The sequence below is a fragment of the Scleropages formosus genome, chromosome 10 (assembly GCF_900964775.1).
Source record: "Scleropages formosus chromosome 10, fSclFor1.1, whole genome shotgun sequence".
NCBI lineage: Eukaryota > Metazoa > Chordata > Actinopteri > Osteoglossiformes > Osteoglossidae > Scleropages > Scleropages formosus.
This window is the reverse complement of record NC_041815.1, coordinates 30529404-30549613: the sequence shown is the minus strand read 5'-3', so window position 1 is coordinate 30549613 and position 20210 is coordinate 30529404. Positions and strand designations below refer to the sequence as shown.

General features: G+C 41.5%; 2 protein-coding genes across 2 annotated transcripts; both read right to left on the bottom strand.

Moving 5' to 3' along the window:
- Positions 1-3955: 3955 nt before the first annotated feature.
- On the bottom strand, positions 3956-7487 carry LOC114911677 (extracellular calcium-sensing receptor-like). Its single transcript, XM_029255799.1, has 5 exons — positions 7209-7487; positions 6032-6847; positions 5636-5866; positions 5308-5431; positions 3956-4863 (listed from the first exon to the last, which is right to left on the bottom strand). The coding sequence occupies exons 1-5, from the start codon at positions 7461-7463 to the stop codon at positions 3956-3958; spliced, it is 2334 nt and encodes a 777-aa protein (XP_029111632.1). The 5' UTR covers positions 7464-7487.
- Positions 7488-10941: 3454 nt separating this feature from the next.
- Positions 10942-14479, bottom strand: LOC114911663 (extracellular calcium-sensing receptor-like). Its single transcript, XM_029255746.1, has 5 exons — positions 14201-14479; positions 13024-13839; positions 12628-12858; positions 12300-12423; positions 10942-11855 (listed from the first exon to the last, which is right to left on the bottom strand). The coding sequence occupies exons 1-5, from the start codon at positions 14453-14455 to the stop codon at positions 10942-10944; spliced, it is 2340 nt and encodes a 779-aa protein (XP_029111579.1). The 5' UTR covers positions 14456-14479.
- Between the last annotated feature and the right edge of the window lie 5731 nt (positions 14480-20210).

The window sequence follows — 20210 nt, the reverse complement described above, 5'->3', positions numbered from 1 at the left end:
CATGGCGAGCTGCTCGATCTGCTGATCGATTCCTGGCCACCACACAAAACTTCTAGCGAGTGATTTCATCTTCACCACTCCTAGGTGACCAGCATGAAGCTCTTCCAAGACTCGAGCTTGCAACTTCGGAGGTATAATAATCCTTAATCCCCACATGAGGCAACCTCCATCCAGCGTCAGTTCATCTCGGCGCCAATAGAACTGCGGAAACTGTACCTTCTGTTCTTCATTCCAGCCAGTCTGAGTAGCTGTGTAAACTCGGGACAATATTGGATCTCTCCTGGTTTCCCTCTGAAGCATTTCAGCTGTAACAGGGGAACTCTCAAGCTGAGCAAGAGTAAAAACATCCAAGGGAATGCTTCCTTTTGCCGGATTTGCATCATCATCACCGCCTAATGGTAGCCGTGAGAGTCCATCAGCATTTGCATGACTGTGAGTTCTTTTGAACTCAATCTGGTATCTATGTCTGTGAGTTCTTTTGAACTCAATCTGGTATCTATGTCCTCCCAAAAACAACGCCCACCGCTGCATTCGCGCTGCTGCTGTCAGTGGAATGCCTTTCCGTGGATTAAAAATGGAAACCAAGGGTTGGTGGTCAGTAACCACAGTAAATTCGTTTCCATACAAATACTGATTGAATCGTTTCACACCCCATACTAGACTCAAAGCCTCTTTATCAGTTTGTGCATAATTTCTTTCTGCAGCATTGAGAGAGCGTGATGCAAAAGCTATGGGGCGTTCAGTTCCATCACCCATGACATGTGATAACACCGCTCCAATACCGTACGGCGAAGCATCACAGGCTAGCTTGATGGGTTTACGTGGATCAAAATGGGTCAACACTGTTTCTGATACCACCAGTTTCTTCACTTCCTGAAACGCTCGTTCACACTGTTTTGTCCACATCCATTTCTGTCCTGCTCGCAATAACGCATTCAAGGGGTGGAGAACAGTGGCGAGGTTTGCCAAAAACCGGTTATAATAATTAACAAATCCAAGGAACGACCTCAATTGTGAGACATCTTTTGGTCGTGGGGCCTCTGCGACAGCCCTTATCTTGTCATGACACTTGTGCAAGCCGTTTGCATCAATTTCGTGTCCACAATATGTAAAAGTACTCCTGAAAAACTCACACTTATCACGCCTCGCACGCAGTCCATAACTTCTTAGTCTCTGTAGAACACGTGTCAAGTTCTCCAAATGACTGTCGTCATCCTCTCCAGTGACTATAATATCATCAAGGTAGCACTGGGTACCTCGACATCCTTGAAGTACCTGCTCCATCGCGCATTGCCATAATGCTGGCGCTGAGGCAACACCAAAAACCAGTCTATTGTATCGATACAAGCCTTTGTGAGTGTTAATGGTCAGGAACACCTTTGAGTCTTCCTCCATTTCCATCTGCAAAGATGCTTCTGCCAGATCTATTTTACTGAAAAACTGTCCTCCTGATAAGGAAGCAAAAATATGCTCTATTCTTGGTAGTGGATATTGTTCTGCTTGCAGTTCAGAGTTGATGGAGACTTTAAAATCCCCACACAGTCTTACAGTTCCATCCTTCTTGGCAACAGGAACAACTGGTGTTGCCCAGGGGCTCCAGTCAACTTTGGACAGTATTCCTTCAGCTTCTAACCGATCCAGCTCCGTTTCCACTTTCTGACGAATAGCATAGGGGACAGGCCGCGCTTTGTGAAATTTGGGTACTGCACCCTCATTCAGGGTTATTCTCCCTTTAATATGCTTCAACGTTCCTATTCCTGGTTGGAATACCACTGCAGCACCATCCAACACCTTTTTCAGTTTCTCTTGAGTGCCTGACAAAACAGGAACTGAGATTTGTAGACTTTTTATGGATTTCCAGTCCAACTGGAACTTTCTCAACCAGTCACGTCCCCAAAGTGCTGGTCCTGCCATTGGAACTATATACAGATCTAGTTCGTGCTGTTGATCATTGTACCTTACAGTCACTGGCATCACACCCAGAGGAACTATGGGCTCACCAGTATATGTTTTCAATTTAACAGGCGATGGCTTAAGTTCTGCTTTTGTGAAATGTCTTTCAAACTCAGTCTGTGACATGACAGATACGGCAGAGCCTGTGTCCAGCTCCGTTCGGATTGACTTTCCATTCACTCGTGGTGTTAGCCAGATAGCTTGTTTCAAGTCACCTTTCAGACTGTAGATTTCCAGAGTTGCCAACCCTGTGTCACTTTCTTCATCGGATCTTTGAGCAACAGCATGCACATCTCTACTTTTCTTTTTCTGAGCCTTGTACTGTTTGTTCTTCTCGTGGTGTGAAAGATCCGAGCGACAAGCTCTTTGTATGTGTCCAACTTTGTTGCATTTTCTGCACGTTTCAGTTTTAAATCTGCACTGGTTTGCTTTGTGTCCGCCCTTGCCACAACGGTAGCACAATTCTGCATTTTGCACCGTCCTTTTTACTTTACACACAGTGGTCACTTTGTTCACCGACATTTTTACTCCGGATCGCAACTCTACAGCGTCTCTGGCTGCTGTTTCCATGGCGACAGCAATTTCAACTGCCCGTTTGAATGTGAGATCCGACTCCGTAAGCAATCTTTTCTGGATACTCTCTTGTAAAATACCACAGACTAGACGGTCTCTGTTTGCACAATACTATCAAAGCTGAGGTCTGCCGGATTTGTGGGGGCAGTGAGGGTTCTCAGCAATGCATACGCTTTTCCCCCATCGCACTTAAGTTAACAGAACCGACACCCGCTTGTCGTCGGCAATGCCGTTGGCTTTGAAATACTGTTCGATTCGCTCACAGTACATCGGCCAATCATCCGTAGCACTGTCAAACGCATCAATTTGTCCAATATATCCAGCCATCTCTCCTATATATTATTTCACTTACAGGTCTGTATTCACTCAGGATTGCGCTTCCCCCTCGGAGCCGGAGCCGTGGCACGTCGTCGTCCCGTTCGTCTCCCAGGAAAGAAAACGTCCATCCACAAAAAAAAAACCCAGGAGAAACTGCAGGGCAATATCCAAAACATCCTCGTCGCCAACTGTTGTGTTTACGGGTGCAATAACTACACTCGAACACAAATAAAGATAAGACGCGATGGATGATGTTTTCTTTTTCCTTTACTGAACCACGTGCAGCAACAACTCTTCTACCCTTTTTCTGTACATATTGCCGGCCAACCAAACTCTAACCCATGGTGCTATTAAGAGTGGCCTATTAACACTTAGCCCGGAGTTTTCACTATAATCAATACACAACAATACACACAGACCTACAGTTTTTATGAGTCGCCAGAATAGCTCCCTTTATAATTCATATGGTTTTTTGAAAATGCAGTTGTAATTTTATTTTCCAAAATGTAATTTTAAAATTTACCTCAGTTCTAAACATAGCCTGAACAGTCAAGGTAACCATGCTTGTGTTTCTTTATTTCTCTTGCATTAAGATATACATGAAAAAATATTTCCATTTACTGCCATTTTCACGGTAAACTTGCCTGGATATATATTCAGGGAAACAGTTATGTGTTTATTTAAGTGAACCTGACAAGCGCACTTTTAGAAATGATAAATATAAAAAAAAGATTTGGGGGTGCGCTGGCGCAGTGGGTTTGGCCTGTGCCGGCTCTCTGGTGGGTCTGGGTTTTGAGTCCTGCTTAGGGGGCCTAGTGACAGACTGACATCCTGTCCGGGGTGTCCCCTGCCCCTCCGGCGTTGTGCCCTGTGGTGCTCAGTTAGGTTCCTGTTTGCCGCAACCCCCGGCTCAGGGCAAGCAAATTCAGGCTGTGTGTGTTTGTTTAGAGTTGTTTTGATGTCATTTTGCCCATTATATTATTTATTTATGTATTTTTTAACTCAGGCTTAAATATGATGATATAACATTTAGGGAAAAAAAATTAAAAAGAACAAACCAAAACAAGAAGCTAAAATGGCGAATATCTCAACAGGTGCAGTGGATTCAAATTCATTTTGAAATAGTTTTGCCTATTAAAAGTTTTTTTGAATTTAATTTGGGCTTAAATATGATAATATAACATTTAGGCAAAAAAATGCAAAAAAGCAAACCAAAACTTGAAGCTAGAATGGCAAAGATCTCAACAGCTACAGTGAACTTGCCCGGTGAGCTGACATAGGCCGGGATAAAGGTGATCCACACCGCACAGAATATGAGCATGCTGAATGTGATGAATTTGGCTTCGTTGAAGTTGTCGGGCAGCTTCCTGGCCAGGAAAGCCAGTACAAAGCACATGAGAGAGAGGAGGCCAATGTAGCCCAACACAGCCCAGAAGCCCACGGCTGAGCCCATGTCACACTCGAGAATGATCTTGTCTTTGTAGTACTTCATATTCTTGTTGGGGAAAGGAGGGGATAATGTTAACCAGAGCACACAAATGAGGACCTGAATGAGAGTGAATGCAAGAACACTGAGTCTCTGCTGTGGAGGTCCAAACCATTTCATGACATTGCTGCCTGGCAGTGTAGCCCTGAAGGCCATCAACACCACTATCGTTTTGCCCAGAACACAAGAGATGCAGAGGACAAAGGTGACCCCGAACACTGTGTGACGCAGCATGCAGGACCACTGAGAGGGCCGGCCGATGAAAGTGAGAGAGCAAAGGAAACAGAGGGTGAGCGAGAAGAGCAGCAGGAAGCTCAGCTCTGAGTTGTTGGCCCTCACGATGGGAGTGTTTTTGGAAAGATAGAATACAGCAAAAATGGCAAGTGCTAAAAGTGCACCAAGACAAGCAAACACAAGGAGAAGTAGTCCCATAATGTCCCCGTAAGACAGAAACTCAGTGGCTTTCAGAATACACTGGTCTCTTCTGTCATTGGACCAGTACTCCTCAGGGCACTTCATGCAGTTGACAGAGTCTGTTCAAAACAAAATAATGCACAAGAATATATGATTCTGTAATTTATTTGTTTGGTAATTCTAAGATGTAGCAGAGTCTATAATAATAATTTTTTAACAATGTAATATGATAGAGGGGGGGCAGCGTGTTTGGCTGGGGCTTGCTCTCTGGTGGGTCTGGGATTCGAGTCCCACTTGGGGTGGCCTGCGATGGGCTGGCATCCAGTCTTGGGTGTGTCCCCTCCCGCCCTGCAGGCTTGTGCCCTGCGTCCTAAGCGGGGTTGCAGTGAACTGGAGCCTAACCCAGCAACGCTCGGACCCCAGACCCCCAGAGAGGAGGACCCCACCAAACCCACTGCATCACCGCACCCTCCATTATAATATGTTTATCTGTCAATATCTATTTTGTCTTCGTATTAATTTCACTGGATGACAAAGGATAATTTTATGTCTGCATATAGTACCTGTCCCGTTACTTATTTCTCCATCAGCACACTGAATGCAGTCGAAGCAGCAGACAGGCCTTCTCTTGTTTAGTGCTTTCCGTGTTCCGGGAGGACAGCTTTCTGTGCAGACTGACTTCGGCACCTTTCAAACACATAACGTGCATGAATGCAGACTTTGGACTGATAATGGCTCCTTTGGGACATATTAACAAGACTTTAAAATTGCAATTTCATTAAAAAATGTATTGATTCATTTACTAATCTCTTTTATGTGTGGCAGTATATATCTACACATACAGTATAGCGTGTGTAGAGAGTGAATATTTATGTAAACAGTAGTAATCACCTTTTCCTGGTTTCCAGACCACATAATGCTAACATTCTGCTTTATTATAAACCTTTTTCCACTTGGCAGGGACCCGTCGTATCGGCCAATGTTCACAATTTTGACAGAACCCTTTGAGTCAATTTGCCAGTTCACTAAATCATATTCGGGCACCGAATTTCCATTCTTATCAAAATAGACCTTGTCCCCAGAAAACGTGGTAAAATTTACTGTCTTCAGATGTTGCAAAACCTGCAGACAGAGAATTTAACTGCAGTTATTTCACAGATTCTAAAACTCTTAAAATCTGCACTTTACTGAACTTTTCTTTCTATTTAAATTCAGTATTCAAGCAAAATATGTAATATTCAGACTTAAGCATCTGTGATTTTGTTAAACATTACCACTGTGTCTCACCTGCCATGGCTGGATGTCACTCTTATTGTAACAGTGCTCTCCAGTGGTGGGATTTTTCCCATTGTGACACTGCAGGAGATTGCGGATAGCATGTGCTACGGCATACACTGCCTTGTAGACACTGTAAACAGTTCTTGAATCTGACATGTCTGTGTAGTCGTTAGTGACAGTCCTTAAATCCTCTGATCCGTTGCACAGTTTAAGGTTGATCGAGCTGCTGGAGGAAGAAAGACTGCAGCCAAACACTGTTTCCCAGAAGGTCCTAGTGAAGATGCTCTCAGGCGCGTCTGATGGCTGCAAACTCAGTAAAAAATCTGCCAGACCTGGTATGTAACTCTCGGTAATGGCAAACCCCATTGCACCTTGCAGAATATTAACACTCCCAGCATTTGCTAATTGTCTTGTTGAAATCCAGGACTCACTCCCAATCCACTGGATTCCTGTAATATTCATCTCTTTTGTCATCTCTAAGAAAGTTTGAAAGTATGACATTGACATGAAAGCTAAAACAACTTTGGAAGTGGAGCTTTTTATGGTCTTTACAATTGAAAGTACTGTTTTTTCGGATGAAGTTCCAATGAACTGTAGCATGTATTCAGTGCAGATTCCTTCCCCTTTCGCAGTTTTGATGAATTCTGCTGTTCCTTCTTCTGAATATGTCTCTGTGCTGTATAAGTACCCGACCCATGTCCAACGAAAGTGTTTCAGGAGCTCCACAAGAGCTCTTACCTGAAACTGGTCACTGGGTACAGTTCTAAAAAATGTTGGGTATAAATCTCTATTGCTCAGACATTCACAAGTTGATAGTTGGCTGATCTATGAAGAGAAAAAAGAAGGACATTCACATTCTTTTTATCTGTGAACATACTAACACACAATGTCTGCAACCGTTTGCCCCGATCAGGGTCGCTGTGAACCGGAGACTAACCAAGCAACACAGGGCCAGAAGGCTGAGGGAGAAGTGGACACACCCCGGACAGGAGAACAGTCCACCGCAAGGCACCCCAAGCAGGACTTAAACCTCAGACCCACCACAGAGCAAACCCCGGCCAAACCCGCTGCACCACTACATACTTATGAAAACCTCATATCACTTTGTTATATTGAAGCTAATGCTTTTTTGTATTCAGAGTTTTTCAGCTGCTTAATTTAATTGTCATTTTATTGCATCTCTCACCAGAGGAAGGTGTAAAGGAGCGATTGTCTTGCTCACTATGCCGCTGGGTCCGGATGAAGAGTGTCCGATGAGTGCCTGTACTCTGGTCGCAGTGCAGTCTTCTCCCAGCTTGTACTGCTCCTCTGGCCCAACCACAGCAGCCATTGCTGCACTGAGCAAGTTCTGGTTTCCACAGGCATTAAAGATCCTGTATCCTAGTGTGACCCCTGGGAGAAGCTTCTTGCTCCTGTTGATCTCCTCAAGTGTGAATATCATTGTACGGGCAGACTTAAACTCTCTATAGCTCTTTCTTACAGGGGGAAGATCAATTTGGTATGTAATTAGTAATGTTTACACTCAGCTTTCAAAATCTCAGTGTACAAAAGCTTCATGTATCAAAGTGTGGAAAAAATTGAGATATAGTTTGAAAGGTCCATATATAAAAAATAAATAAATAAACAAATAAAACAGAGCTGAAAAACCACAAATACACAAACTGTCCAAACCGCTAAAAATGTATTAATAATGTGTAGTTTATAATTTTAAACAGCTTGACCAGTACATAAAATTTTACACAGCAGGTCTACAGTGCTTTTTGCAGATAAGTTAAAAGAATGTCTATATGCTGTTTATCTGAGGAAACTCACTAAAACAAACTAAAATACATAAATTATATAAGACATTGCAATGTGCTCCGTTAAAATTGTTTACGCTGTTTAAAATTGTTAGGTGTTTGAAATTCAAATTTTTCAGCAGACGCTTTTCTCCAAAACAACTTCCAATGAACTCTATGTAGTGTTATCAGCCCACACACCTTATACATCAAGGTGACTTACACTGCTAAGTACACCACTTACAATGGGTCACTCATCCATACATCAGTGGAACACACACACTCTTGCTGTAACTCACACACTATGGGCAGACCTGAACAGCATGTCTTTGTGAGGAAATCCACACAGACACAGGTAAAACACGCACACTCTACACAGCAGGGATTGAACCCATACCCTCTTGCATCACCCAGGTGCTGTGAGGCAGCACCACTAATCACTGTGCCACCCACGGTCCAAAATGTTAAAAATTGTTTGTGAAAAATTAACTGTAGGAATTATGTCTTTTGAGCAGCTATTTTTTGATTCAAGTTTTAAATCTTATATAAATATTTTGTTTCTATTTATATTTCTTGCCTTTCTATGAGACTTTTGGGCTAAACTGTTGAGCTTTCATAAGTCAAAACCAATATATGTTGCAGTTTATGATGCAATACATGGTTTTTCATTAAGTTTAATGCATTACTGAATTTCACATTCGTAATAAATTCCCAGACTTACCTTGTACATTTAGACTTTTTTGGTTTGGTTTTGAAATCATATTTATCTTCTGTATTAATAACATCAAATGAGAAAATTCCTGCTATTATGATGTCGCCATGCTTTGAAAGGTCTGGAAATTCACTGCTTACCAGGAATTTGCAAGGTATGGGATTCTGTGCCCTTGTTAACAGAGCAAACAAGACAATGCTAGCAAGTCTCATATTTGAGTCTCTCCCTGGGTCTTAAACACATTCAGACGTGCCAGGTATTTATAATGATGTCAGCATCCATTTGTGCACAGTTGAGTGCTAGCAAATTCTCATAGGTTCACTGATATTTTTTTGCTCAGATGCTGTAAACAGCTTATCAGCACCAGTTCAGTTAAGCTTTTGTTCTTGTTCATGGCAAGAAAATTTTGAGTAAGGTGTGACCCAGGGTTTATGCTTTTTCCATTTTACATATTTTGTTTTTTGTTGTGTCTTAGGTCCTCCATACGATTTACACTAATCAAACTGATATACAGCTAGACATTAAATCATTTTAACAACTATTTCGTGATTGCTCCAGTCAAAAACCTGTTATATTTTCTAACCTGTATATACATTATTTCTTAGGGAAAAATATTGAAAAATAGAAAATACAATAGAGCTATATACAATATACAAAGATAATTATGAGAGATGTGTTGCTAATTTCTGTTGTTGTTGAGAGACTTGAATTGGAAAGTGCTTTGAGACCTTTCTAGAATCATTTGAAGAATTAAACTTCTGAGGAAGAGAAGTAAATCATTGCATCACACTGGAGCCAAATGGATTTTGGAGTTAGACTAGCAAACAGCCAGAGGTAGAGTGTAGTACTGATCTAAAAAGAGCATTTCCATAAACATACAGAACTCATTTATTTTTCTTTCTTATTTTAAACTTCAGTTTAAAACACACACTGTCTGAAACCACTTGTCCCAAGCTGGGTCGCAGCTAACTGAAGCCTATCCCAGCATAGGACGCAAGGGGACACACCCCAGCTGGGGCACCAGTCTGCCGCAAGGCACCTCAAGCAGGACTCAACTACCAGCCCCACCACACAGCAGAACCCAGCCAAGCCTGCTGTGCCACTGCAACCTTTGGGTTAAAGTGGTATTTTAAAATGGTTTTGTTGTCGTTTTGTGAATACGGAAGTTTCACTCCTCCTACAGTCTCTATGATTCCGCCAACTTTTTGGCGTGATAGCCTGAATTTTGATTTTACCTTCTGCACATTAAGTTCTGCATCCTTGTGAAGCTCTTCCAATATATGGAACTTGGAGCTTAGTCTTCTACTGTGCAGGGGGTGGACAAAATGACAGAAACACCTAAAAATGCGTTACTGTCAAGGATCTAACAAGGAGTAGGGCCACCCTTTGTCATCAGAGCAGGTTCTCTCCATCTTATAATGCTATTGTATAAGCCCTGAATTGGGTGTAGTGTGATATTATGCCTTTTTCTAGAAGAAATGTCCTTAGTTCTTTGAGGGATGAAGGATATGGAATTTACCCATTTAGTTGCATTTAACTAATTATCAAGGACTTGCGCTCCATTTTACTTCATGTAAAAGTTATAGTTTTCCTTTCGTTTTTGGGATGTTGAAGGCCTGTGTGGCAATTTGTTGGATCAGTTCTGTGTAAAAGGAAAGATAAAGAAATTGACTCTACACTGTCTGCCACAGAAGTTCTCATGAATGTTCATAAATATTTTGATCTAGTGACTGTGGGGACCGTGCAAAGTATTTTGATTTCGTATAAGAATGGTTCTCTTGACATAAATGCATTTGTCAGTGTGGATTGGGTTTTATCATCCTGGAATATTGCACAATTGTGAGGAAGCAGTGTTTGAACCTTAGTGAAAGAGAGCTCATCAGGCCACATTAAGTCATTAATTTATTTTAAATTTCATATCCTTTTTACACTGCTCTGTGGGCCAGGTCTCATACTTTTCAGGTTATGCCTTTTTTCACTTTTATCTCAGATAGAGTTCCTAAATGATAGATTTACCATAACCATCTGCCCGTGATTTTCACGTCAAATTTTTAATCATTAACTACACTTACTAATTACTTATTTATCTGCTAATATTGAGTGTTGAGATTTTTTCAAACTAGTTTAGCAGGTTCAGACTAAGATACTACAAGCTCAAAAAATAATGTTCAGATTTTGGTGGATGTCTATTTTAGCTGACACAAAGCAAATTCACTTTTTTGAGTCACCGTAATAGCTGGTTTAGTTTCTTCAGAATGATTATGTTATGCAAGTAATTTTCAATTTTTTGTCTTTTTCTTTTTAGTTGTTTCTCTATTCTATAAGTTTTTTAAATAAAATTTACACAAGACATAAATATGTTGAATGTCACCATTCTTCTTTACTTTTCCTGCAAAAGAATGTATTGAGTGTTTCAGGAATATTTCCATTTACAGTGACTTTGATACCATTTTGCCCATCAGTTTTTTTTTTGAGTTTAACTCAGGCTTAAATATGAGAATATAACATTTTGGGAAAAAAATGCAAAAGAGCAAACCAAAACTAGAAGCTAGAATGGCAAAGATCTCAACAGCTACAGTGAACTTGCCCGGTGAGCTGACATAGGCCGGGATAAAGGTGATCCACACCGCACAGAATATGAGCATGCTGAATGTGATGAATTTGGCTTCGTTGAAGTTGTCGGGCAGCTTCCTGGCCAGGAAAGCCAGTACAAAGCACATGAGAGAGAGGAGGCCAATGTAGCCCAACACAGCCCAGAAGCCCACGGCTGAGCCCACGTCACACTCGAGAATGATCTTGTCTTTGTAGTACTTCATATTCTTGTTGGGGAAAGGAGGGGATAATGTTAACCAGAGCACACAAATGAGGACCTGAATGAGAGTGAATGCAAGAACACTGAGTCTCTGCTGTGGAGGTCCAAACCATTTCATGACATTGCTGCCTGGCAGTGTAGCCCTGAAGGCCATCAACACCACTATCGTTTTGCCCAGAACACAAGAGATGCAGAGGACAAAGGTGACCCCGAACGCTGTGTGACGCAGCATGCAGGACCACTGAGAGGGCCGGCCGATGAAAGTGAGAGAGCAAAGGAAACAGAGGGTGAGCGAGAAGAGCAGCAGGAAGCTCAGCTCTGAGTTGTTGGCCCTCACGATGGGAGTGTTTTTGGAAAGATAGAATACAGCAAAAATGGCAAGTGCTAAAAGTGCACCAAGACAAGCAAACACAAGGAGAAGTAGTCCCATAATGTCCCCGTAAGACAGAAACTCAGTGGCTTTCAGAATACACTGGTCTCTTCTGTCATTGGACCAGTACTCCTCAGGGCACTTCATGCAGTTGACAGAGTCTGTTCAAAACAAAATAATGCACAAGAATATATGATTCTGTAATTTATTTGTTTGGTAATTCTAAGATGTAGCAGAGTCTATAATAATAATTTTTTAACAATGTAATATGATAGAGGGGGGGCAGCGTGTTTGGCTGGGGCTTGCTCTCTGGTGGGTCTGGGATTCGAGTCCCACTTGGGGTGGCCTGCGATGGGCTGGCATCCAGTCTTGGGTGTGTCCCCTCCCGCCCTGCAGGCTTGTGCCCTGCGTCCTAAGCGGGGTTGCAGTGAACTGGAGCCTAACCCAGCAACGCTCGGACCCCAGACCCCCAGAGAGGAGGACCCCACCAAACCCACTGCATCACCGCACCCTCCATTATAATATGTTTATCTGTCAATATCTATTTTGTCTTCGTATTAATTTCACTGGATGACAAAGGATAATTTTATGTCTGCATATAGTACCTGTCCCGTTACTTATTTCTCCATCAGCACACTGAATGCAGTCGAAGCAGCAGACAGGCCTTCTCTTGTTTAGTGCTTTCCGTGTTCCGGGAGGACAGCTTTCTGTGCAGACTGACTTCGGCACCTTTCAAACACATAACGTGCATGAATGCAGACTTTGGACTGATAATGGCTCCTTTGGGACATATTAACAAGACTTTAAAATTGCAATTTCATTAAAAAATGTATTGATTCATTTACTAATCTCTTTTATGTGTGGCAGTATATATCTACACATACAGTATAGCGTGTGTAGAGAGTGAATATTTATGTAAACAGTAGTAATCACCTTTTCCTGGTTTCCAGACCACATAATGCTAACATTCTGCTTTATTATAAACCTTTTTCCACTTGGCAGGGACCCGTCGTATCGGCCAATGTTCACAATTTTGACAGAACCCTTTGAGTCAATTTGCCAGTTCACTAAATCATATTCGGGCACCGAATTTCCATTCTTATCAAAATAGACCTTGTCCCCAGAAAACGTGGTAAAATTTACTGTCTTCAGATGTTGCAAAACCTGCAGACAGAGAATTTAACTGCAGTTATTTCACAGATTCTAAAACTCTTAAAATCTGCACTTTACTGAACTTTTCTTTCTATTTAAATTCAGTATTCAAGCAAAATATGTAATATTCAGACTTAAGCATCTGTGATTTTGTTAAACATTACCACTGTGTCTCACCTGCCATGGCTGGATGTCACTCTTATTGTAACAGTGCTCTCCAGTGGTGGGATTTTTCCCATTGTGACACTGCAGGAGATTGCGGATAGCATGTGCTACGGCATACACTGCCTTGTAGACACTGTAAACAGTTCTTGAATCTGACATGTCTGTGTAGTCGTTAGTGACAGTCCTTAAATCCTCTGATCCGTTGCACAGTTTAAGGTTGATCGAGCTGCTGGAGGAAGAAAGACTGCAGCCAAACACTGTTTCCCAGAAGGTCCTAGTGAAGATGCTCTCAGGCGCGTCTGATGGCTGCAAACTCAGTAAAAAATCTGCCAGACCTGGTATGTAACTCTCGGTAATGGCAAACCCCATTGCACCTTGCAGAATATTAACACTCCCAGCATTTGCTAATTGTCTTGTTGAAATCCAGGACTCACTCCCAATCCACTGGATTCCTGTAATATTCATCTCTTTTGTCATCTCTAAGAAAGTTTGAAAGTATGACATTGACATGAAAGCTAAAACAACTTTGGAAGTGGAGCTTTTTATGGTCTTTACAATTGAAAGTACTGTTTTTTCGGATGAAGTTCCAATGAACTGTAGCATGTATTCAGTGCAGATTCCTTCCCCTTTCGCAGTTTTGATGAATTCTGCTGTTCCTTCTTCTGAATATGTCTCTGTGCTGTATAAGTACCCGACCCATGTCCAACGAAAGTGTTTCAGGAGCTCCACAAGAGCTCTTACCTGAAACTGGTCACTGGGTACAGTTCTAAAAAATGTTGGGTATAAATCTCTATTGCTCAGACATTCACAAGTTGATAGTTGGCTGATCTATGAAGAGAAAAAAGAAGGACATTCACATTCTTTTTATCTGTGAACATACTAACACACAATGTCTGCAACCGTTTGCCCCGATCAGGGTCGCTGTGAACCGGAGACTAACCAAGCAACACAGGGCCAGAAGGCTGAGGGAGAAGTGGACACACCCCGGACAGGAGAACAGTCCACCGCAAGGCACCCCAAGCAGGACTTAAACCTCAGACCCACCACAGAGCAAACCCCGGCCAAACCCGCTGCACCACTACATACTTATGAAAACCTCATATCACTTTGTTATATTGAAGCTAATGCTTTTTTGTATTCAGAGTTTTTCAGCTGCTTAATTTAATTGTCATTTTATTGCATCTCTCACCAGAGGAAGGTGTAAAGGAGCGATTGTCTTGCTCACTATGCCGCTGGGTCCGGATGAAGAGTGTCCGATGAGTGCCTGTACTCTGGTCGCAGTGCAGTCTTCTCCCAGCTTGTACTGCTCCTCTGGCCCAACCACAGCAGCCATTGCTGCACTGAGCAAGTTCTGGTTTCCACAGGCATTAAAGATCCTGTATCCTAGTGTGACCCCTGGGAGAAGCTTCTTGCTCCTGTTGATCTCCTCAAGTGTGAAGATCATTGTACGGGCCAACTTAAACTCCCTGTAGTTCTTTCTTTTAGGCAATATAAATGGTCAGGGCACTTAAGCTCCAGTCATGAAAGGACACGCACTGACAAAATAGGAACTGTTTTGTGTTTGAAGCAAAAGAAAATTGCTGATTTTTTTTATTTGTTAGTTCGTGAAAATATAAAGTATATTTTTTCTCTTTTAGCAGTAGTATTGTTTTTTCTGAGGATTCAGAGGTTTACAGCAGTGCATTTCTGTATATAGATCACACACACACAGTTTCAGAACCACTTGTCCCTGACGGGGTCACAGGGAACCGGAGCCAACCCGGCAACACAGGGCGTAAGGGGACACACCCAGGACGAGACGCCAGTCCGCCGCAAGGCACCCCAAGCGGGACTCGAACCCCAGACCCACCGGAGAGTAGGGCTGCGGTCCAACCCACTGCGCCACTGCACCCCACATATATAGATCAGTGGCTGTGAAAGAGTCCTTTTAAATTTTGCTGGTATAAATAACGTATTTTTGCATTGAAAGATTTTAAATAGATCAAGAATACAGACATACTTACACACCTTGTACATTTTGAATTTCTTGGCTTGGTACTGAAGTCATACTTGCCATCTGACATTAAGCTGTCATAAGAGAAAATTCCTCCTATTATGATTTCACCGTCTTTTAATAGGTCTGGCAGTTCACTGCTTATCATTAATTTGCAAGATGGATTCTGTGCCCTTGTTAACAGGAGGAAGGCACAGAAGATAAAAACTCTTGGAAATCTCATTTTTAAGTCTTGGGTCAGAACCACAATACTAAAAACCAATTTAGATTTTACAGGTATATATAACAGGGTCTTTTTTGCATAGCGCACCAGCAGCAGATTCTCATAGGGTCACAGATATATTTGTGCCCTGAAACAGTAAACAGCCTATCAGATGCCTGCATCTGCAATGTCATTATTGTTCATGGAAAAATACTTTTAAATCAGCTGGATTATTGCACTCCAGAGTCAATTTCAAGAGCCCAGGGCGAACTATGTATGGTACATCCTGGATGGGGTGCCAGTCCTCTCCAGGGTACCCACACACATAGTCACAAACTCTAGGCAATTTAGAGTCATGAAGTTAATTGAAACACATGTTTTTGGACTGAGGGAGGAAACGGGAGCACCCCAAGGAAACCCACACACATACAAGGAGAACATGCAAACTCCACACAGACTGAGTACTTGTTCAGCATATCTGCCACCTTGTGTGTCACTTCACCATTGTCCAAGGACACAAGACTTTGCTTCTTTGTTCGCATGAGTATAGGTGCTTTTGTGTGCTCCTGGTTGCGAGGTCCATATTCTGCCCTTCATGGAGCTGAGTGTCAAAAAATGGTAGAAGTGCTACTACACTAATTTAAATATACTGAAACACATCACCTTTGCAGGGGGTGCGGTGGTGCAGTGGGTTGGACCTCGTCCTGCTCTACGGTGGGTCTGGGGTTCGAGTCCCGCTTGGGGTGCCTTGCGACGGACTGGCGTACCGTCCTGGGTGTGTCCCCTCCCCCTCTGGCCTTACGCCCTGTGTTGCCGGGTAGGCTCCGGTTCCCCGTGACCCCGTATGGGACAAGCGGTTCTGAAAATGTGTGTGTGTGTGTGTGTGTGTGTGTGTGTGTGTATGTGCATCAGCTGCAGAAGGTAAAAACTTGGTAGTCCAATTGCAGGAGCCCAGCAACTTTCAATTGATCCAATCAAAAGGTTCAATTCTCCCAATTGCTGCACTAGCATTGTCTGCAACAGCAGCATTTCCATTACATATGTTGAGATTTACATTAATAATATCTAAAGTTATAAATAACATTTATAAAAATAGTTATGGAAGTAATACATTTTTCAAAATTTTATTTTATAGAATGTTTATTTTATATTTATGTATTTATTTTATTGTATTCATATTTGTATTATTTATTTTATTTTTTATTTGTAGAAGTTATAAATAATAACGTATAAAGAATAAATATCAAAAGTGTTTATTCACTAAATTATTAAATGGAAACCTGAAATGTGACTTCGGCAAACATTCACACCTTTGGGAACATGTTAAAATACAACTTTTTACACAAGGATATGTATCATTTAATTACATGACACTATACCTTAGCATAGTAGGGGGTGCGGTGGTGCAGTGGGTTGGACCACGGTCCTGCTGTCCGGTGGGTCTGGGGTTCGAGTCTCGCTTGGGGTGCCTTGCGACGGACTGGCGTCCCGTCCTGGGTGTGTCCCCTCCCCCTCCGGCCTTACGCCCTGTGTTGCCGGGTAGGCTCCGTGACCCCGTATGGGACGAGCGGTTCTGAAAATGTGTGTGTGTGTGTGTATACCTTAGCATCAGTTTTGTTGAAATTAAAGATCTTTTGCTACTATCAACAATCAGCTCTTAAAACTGGATTACTGCCAGTTTGCTGACTTTGCATATTAGCACTTCAGTTTCAAGAAATGACGCAGAATTGTAAAGCAAAACTCTACATAAGTATATAATGAGCATGACTGCAGTCTTATTTTTGCAATATTTCTGCTGTTTTCAAAGGTGCTAACTGTTCTTTTCATCAACCTTCGAAGTAATACAAATACACTTCAAGAAAGGGACTGCTTTCACAGAATGTTGTTCTTTTATTTATGCCAAGATGCATAGTGGTTACACTGAAGACAATACACAATGTTTTGTTTTACATTTTCAAAGAAATCCTTCTTGTAGACACATTTGTAATATTCCTGATAATGTTAATGACTGTGAAATTATGCATATAAAATTTATAGTTTCAGGCCAAAATGGAAATCATTTCACCAATTATTGTATATTTTGCCTGTGACCTAAAATACATTTGAATGAATGCAGTCCATGTGGCACAATAAATAAATATGCTTAATGAAAGAAACTTGAAATCAGCAAGAATGCGAGCCAGGAAAGCCAGTACAAAGCACATGAGAGAGAAGAGACCAATGTAGCCCAACACAGCCCAGAAGCCCACGGCTGAGCCCACGTCACACTCGAGAATGATCTTGTCTTTGTAGTACTTCATGTTCTTGTTGGGGAAAGGAGGGGATAATGTTAACCAGAGCACACAAATGAGGACCTGTACGAAAGTGAATGCAAGAACACTGAGTCTCTGTTGTGGAGGTCCAAACCATTTCATGACATTGCTGCCTGGAAGTGTAGCCCTGAAGGCCATCAACACCACTATCGTTTTGCCCAGAACACAAGAGATGCAGAGGACAAAGGTGACCCCGAACGCTGTGTGACGCAGCATGCAGGACCACTGAGAGGGCCGGCCGATGAAAGTGAGAGAGCAAAGGAAACAGAGGGTGAGCGAGAAGAGCAGCAGGAAGCTCAGCTCTGAGCTGTTGGCCCTCACAACTGGAGGATTTTGATTATGCTGCAGAAAGTTTAATGCCGCTGCTGCTGTCAAGCAAAGTCCAAGAACTGAAAATGTAGTTTGCAGTAAACCCAGAATTCCTATAAATGTGATATTCTGATGAAAGCATTCTTTTGTCTGGGTCTTCAAACTGCATGGAAGAGTATCCCATTTTTCTAAGAAAAAGAAGAGAATGGTTAAAGTTGATTTCATTATTTCCTTTAGATTAAACTAATTCCAGATTTATTTCAGGTAAAATGTATTTTTTCATGTACAATTATTATACAGTTTGACCACAGTAACTTTGGCAAAACTAACATAACTTCAGCTATTTAATTCTGCATTGAAATCAAGGCACAGATTTCATACCTCTCCAGTTTGTTTATCACAGAAAATATATTATTACATTATTATGTGTGACACAGGATATGATTTTCTAAGAAATTTTTAGAATTTATTATTTTTAGAATGTATTTACAGAACATATTTAAAAATAATAAAATATTGACAATTACAATAACAAATCAGAGAATAATATTGGCACAAGCAGGTTTTAAAGGTTTCAAATTCAGTACCATGTAAACTTTTTTCAGTTTCCAATATGTATAACCTTACCTGTCAGATCAAACATACCACCATTTCTGCATATTTTACAGTCAAAGCAACATGGTGGTCTCCTTCTGTTTACTGCCTCCTCCTTTTGTGCTTTGCACCACTTTCTAGAAGCATTGTTTGGCGTTGGCACCTTTCAGAGATACTATATGTTAATGACTGCACACTTAAAATAATATCTTTCATTTGCATTTACATTTATTCATTTAGAAGACACTTTTCTCCAAAGTGACATATCTCAGGGAAAATACAATTTGTGTATTACATTAAGAGAAAGAAACATAGTTGCAGAAGTGATTCTTAAGTAAACCTAGTTTGTTACTTTCCACTTGATGCACTGATGTTCATCACTTGAGTAGGTGCATAAAACGCAGGATAGATAAATCCTGTTATTCTACCTACAATTCTATTTATTTATTTAATAAGGAACACAAAGATTCCCATACAATGTTGGGGTATCCTAAAACCTAATTAGGAGATTAGAGGTCAGATGTGGGATATATGTATGTTTAAGAAAATCTGATTATATGATATTTTAGCTTTATGCTTTTCCAAATTTCTAATAACTAAGACAGTTCAGTATAATAAAGATAATATATTTTGAATTTTTGGGACAAAACTGTGGCGCAGTATGCAAATACGATCTATAACCTCAAAGGAAACAAAAAGTGTTACCTGGTCTGCTGGAAAGGAGTTGTTGCCGCAGACATAAGTTGAACTTTGGCTGTGTGTCGTGGTATCAGGCATGTGGGCCATTTCACAAGCTATCACAGTGACATCGGTCAAAAACAAGCAGTGAGAAGTACAGCACTGTGAGGACAAGGGTGTCCTGTGTGTACCGCAAGTAGACAGGCCGCAGCCGAACACAGTCTCCCAGAAGGTCTTTGGAGATGACACCCACAGGTTCAAAAAAAAATCTCTGGTTGAAACATGCAATTCACTGCCAATCCACTGGATTGCTGTAATATTCATTTCTTTTGTCATCCCTGAAAAAGTTTGAAAGTAGGACACTGACATGAAAGCTAAATCAGCTTTAGGGGTAAAGCTTCTTATGATCAGTGCAACTGAAAGTACTGTTTTTTCTGGAGCAGTGTCAAAGAATTGTAGAATATATTTAGTGAAAATTCCCCCTTCTTTTGCAATTTTGATGAATTCGGGTGTTGCTTCTTCTGAATATGTCTCTGTGCTGCATAAGTACGTGACCCACGTCCACTCAAAGTGTTTCAGGAGCTCCACAAGAGCTTTTACCTGAAACTGGTCACGAAGCACAGTTCTAAAAAATGCTGGAGATAAATTTCTATTGTTCAGACATTCATAAGTTGAAAGGTGGCTGATCTGTGAAGGAAAAATAGGAAATATTACATGATGTTTGGTGATGAACATCCTTCACTGACGCAGTCTGTGGTTTTTGCGTGTAATATTTATGAAATTCTCTTAATGGAACACTAGATTTATTATTTACAGAAAATTTCAACCATTTCATTTACATGTGTTTGTAGTGCATCTCTCACCACTGGAATGTGAAATGGAGCGATTGTCTTGCTCACTATGGCGCTGGGTCCAGATGAAGAGTGTCCTATGAGTGCCTGTACTCTGGCTGTGGTGCAGCCTTCTCCAGGCATGTACTGCTTCTCTAGCCCCACCGCAGCAGTCATTGCTGTACTGAGCAAGTTCTGGTTTCCACAGGCACTGAAGATCCTGTATCCTAGTGTGACACCTGAAAGAAGCTTCTTGTTTCTGTTCATCTCCTCAAGTGTGA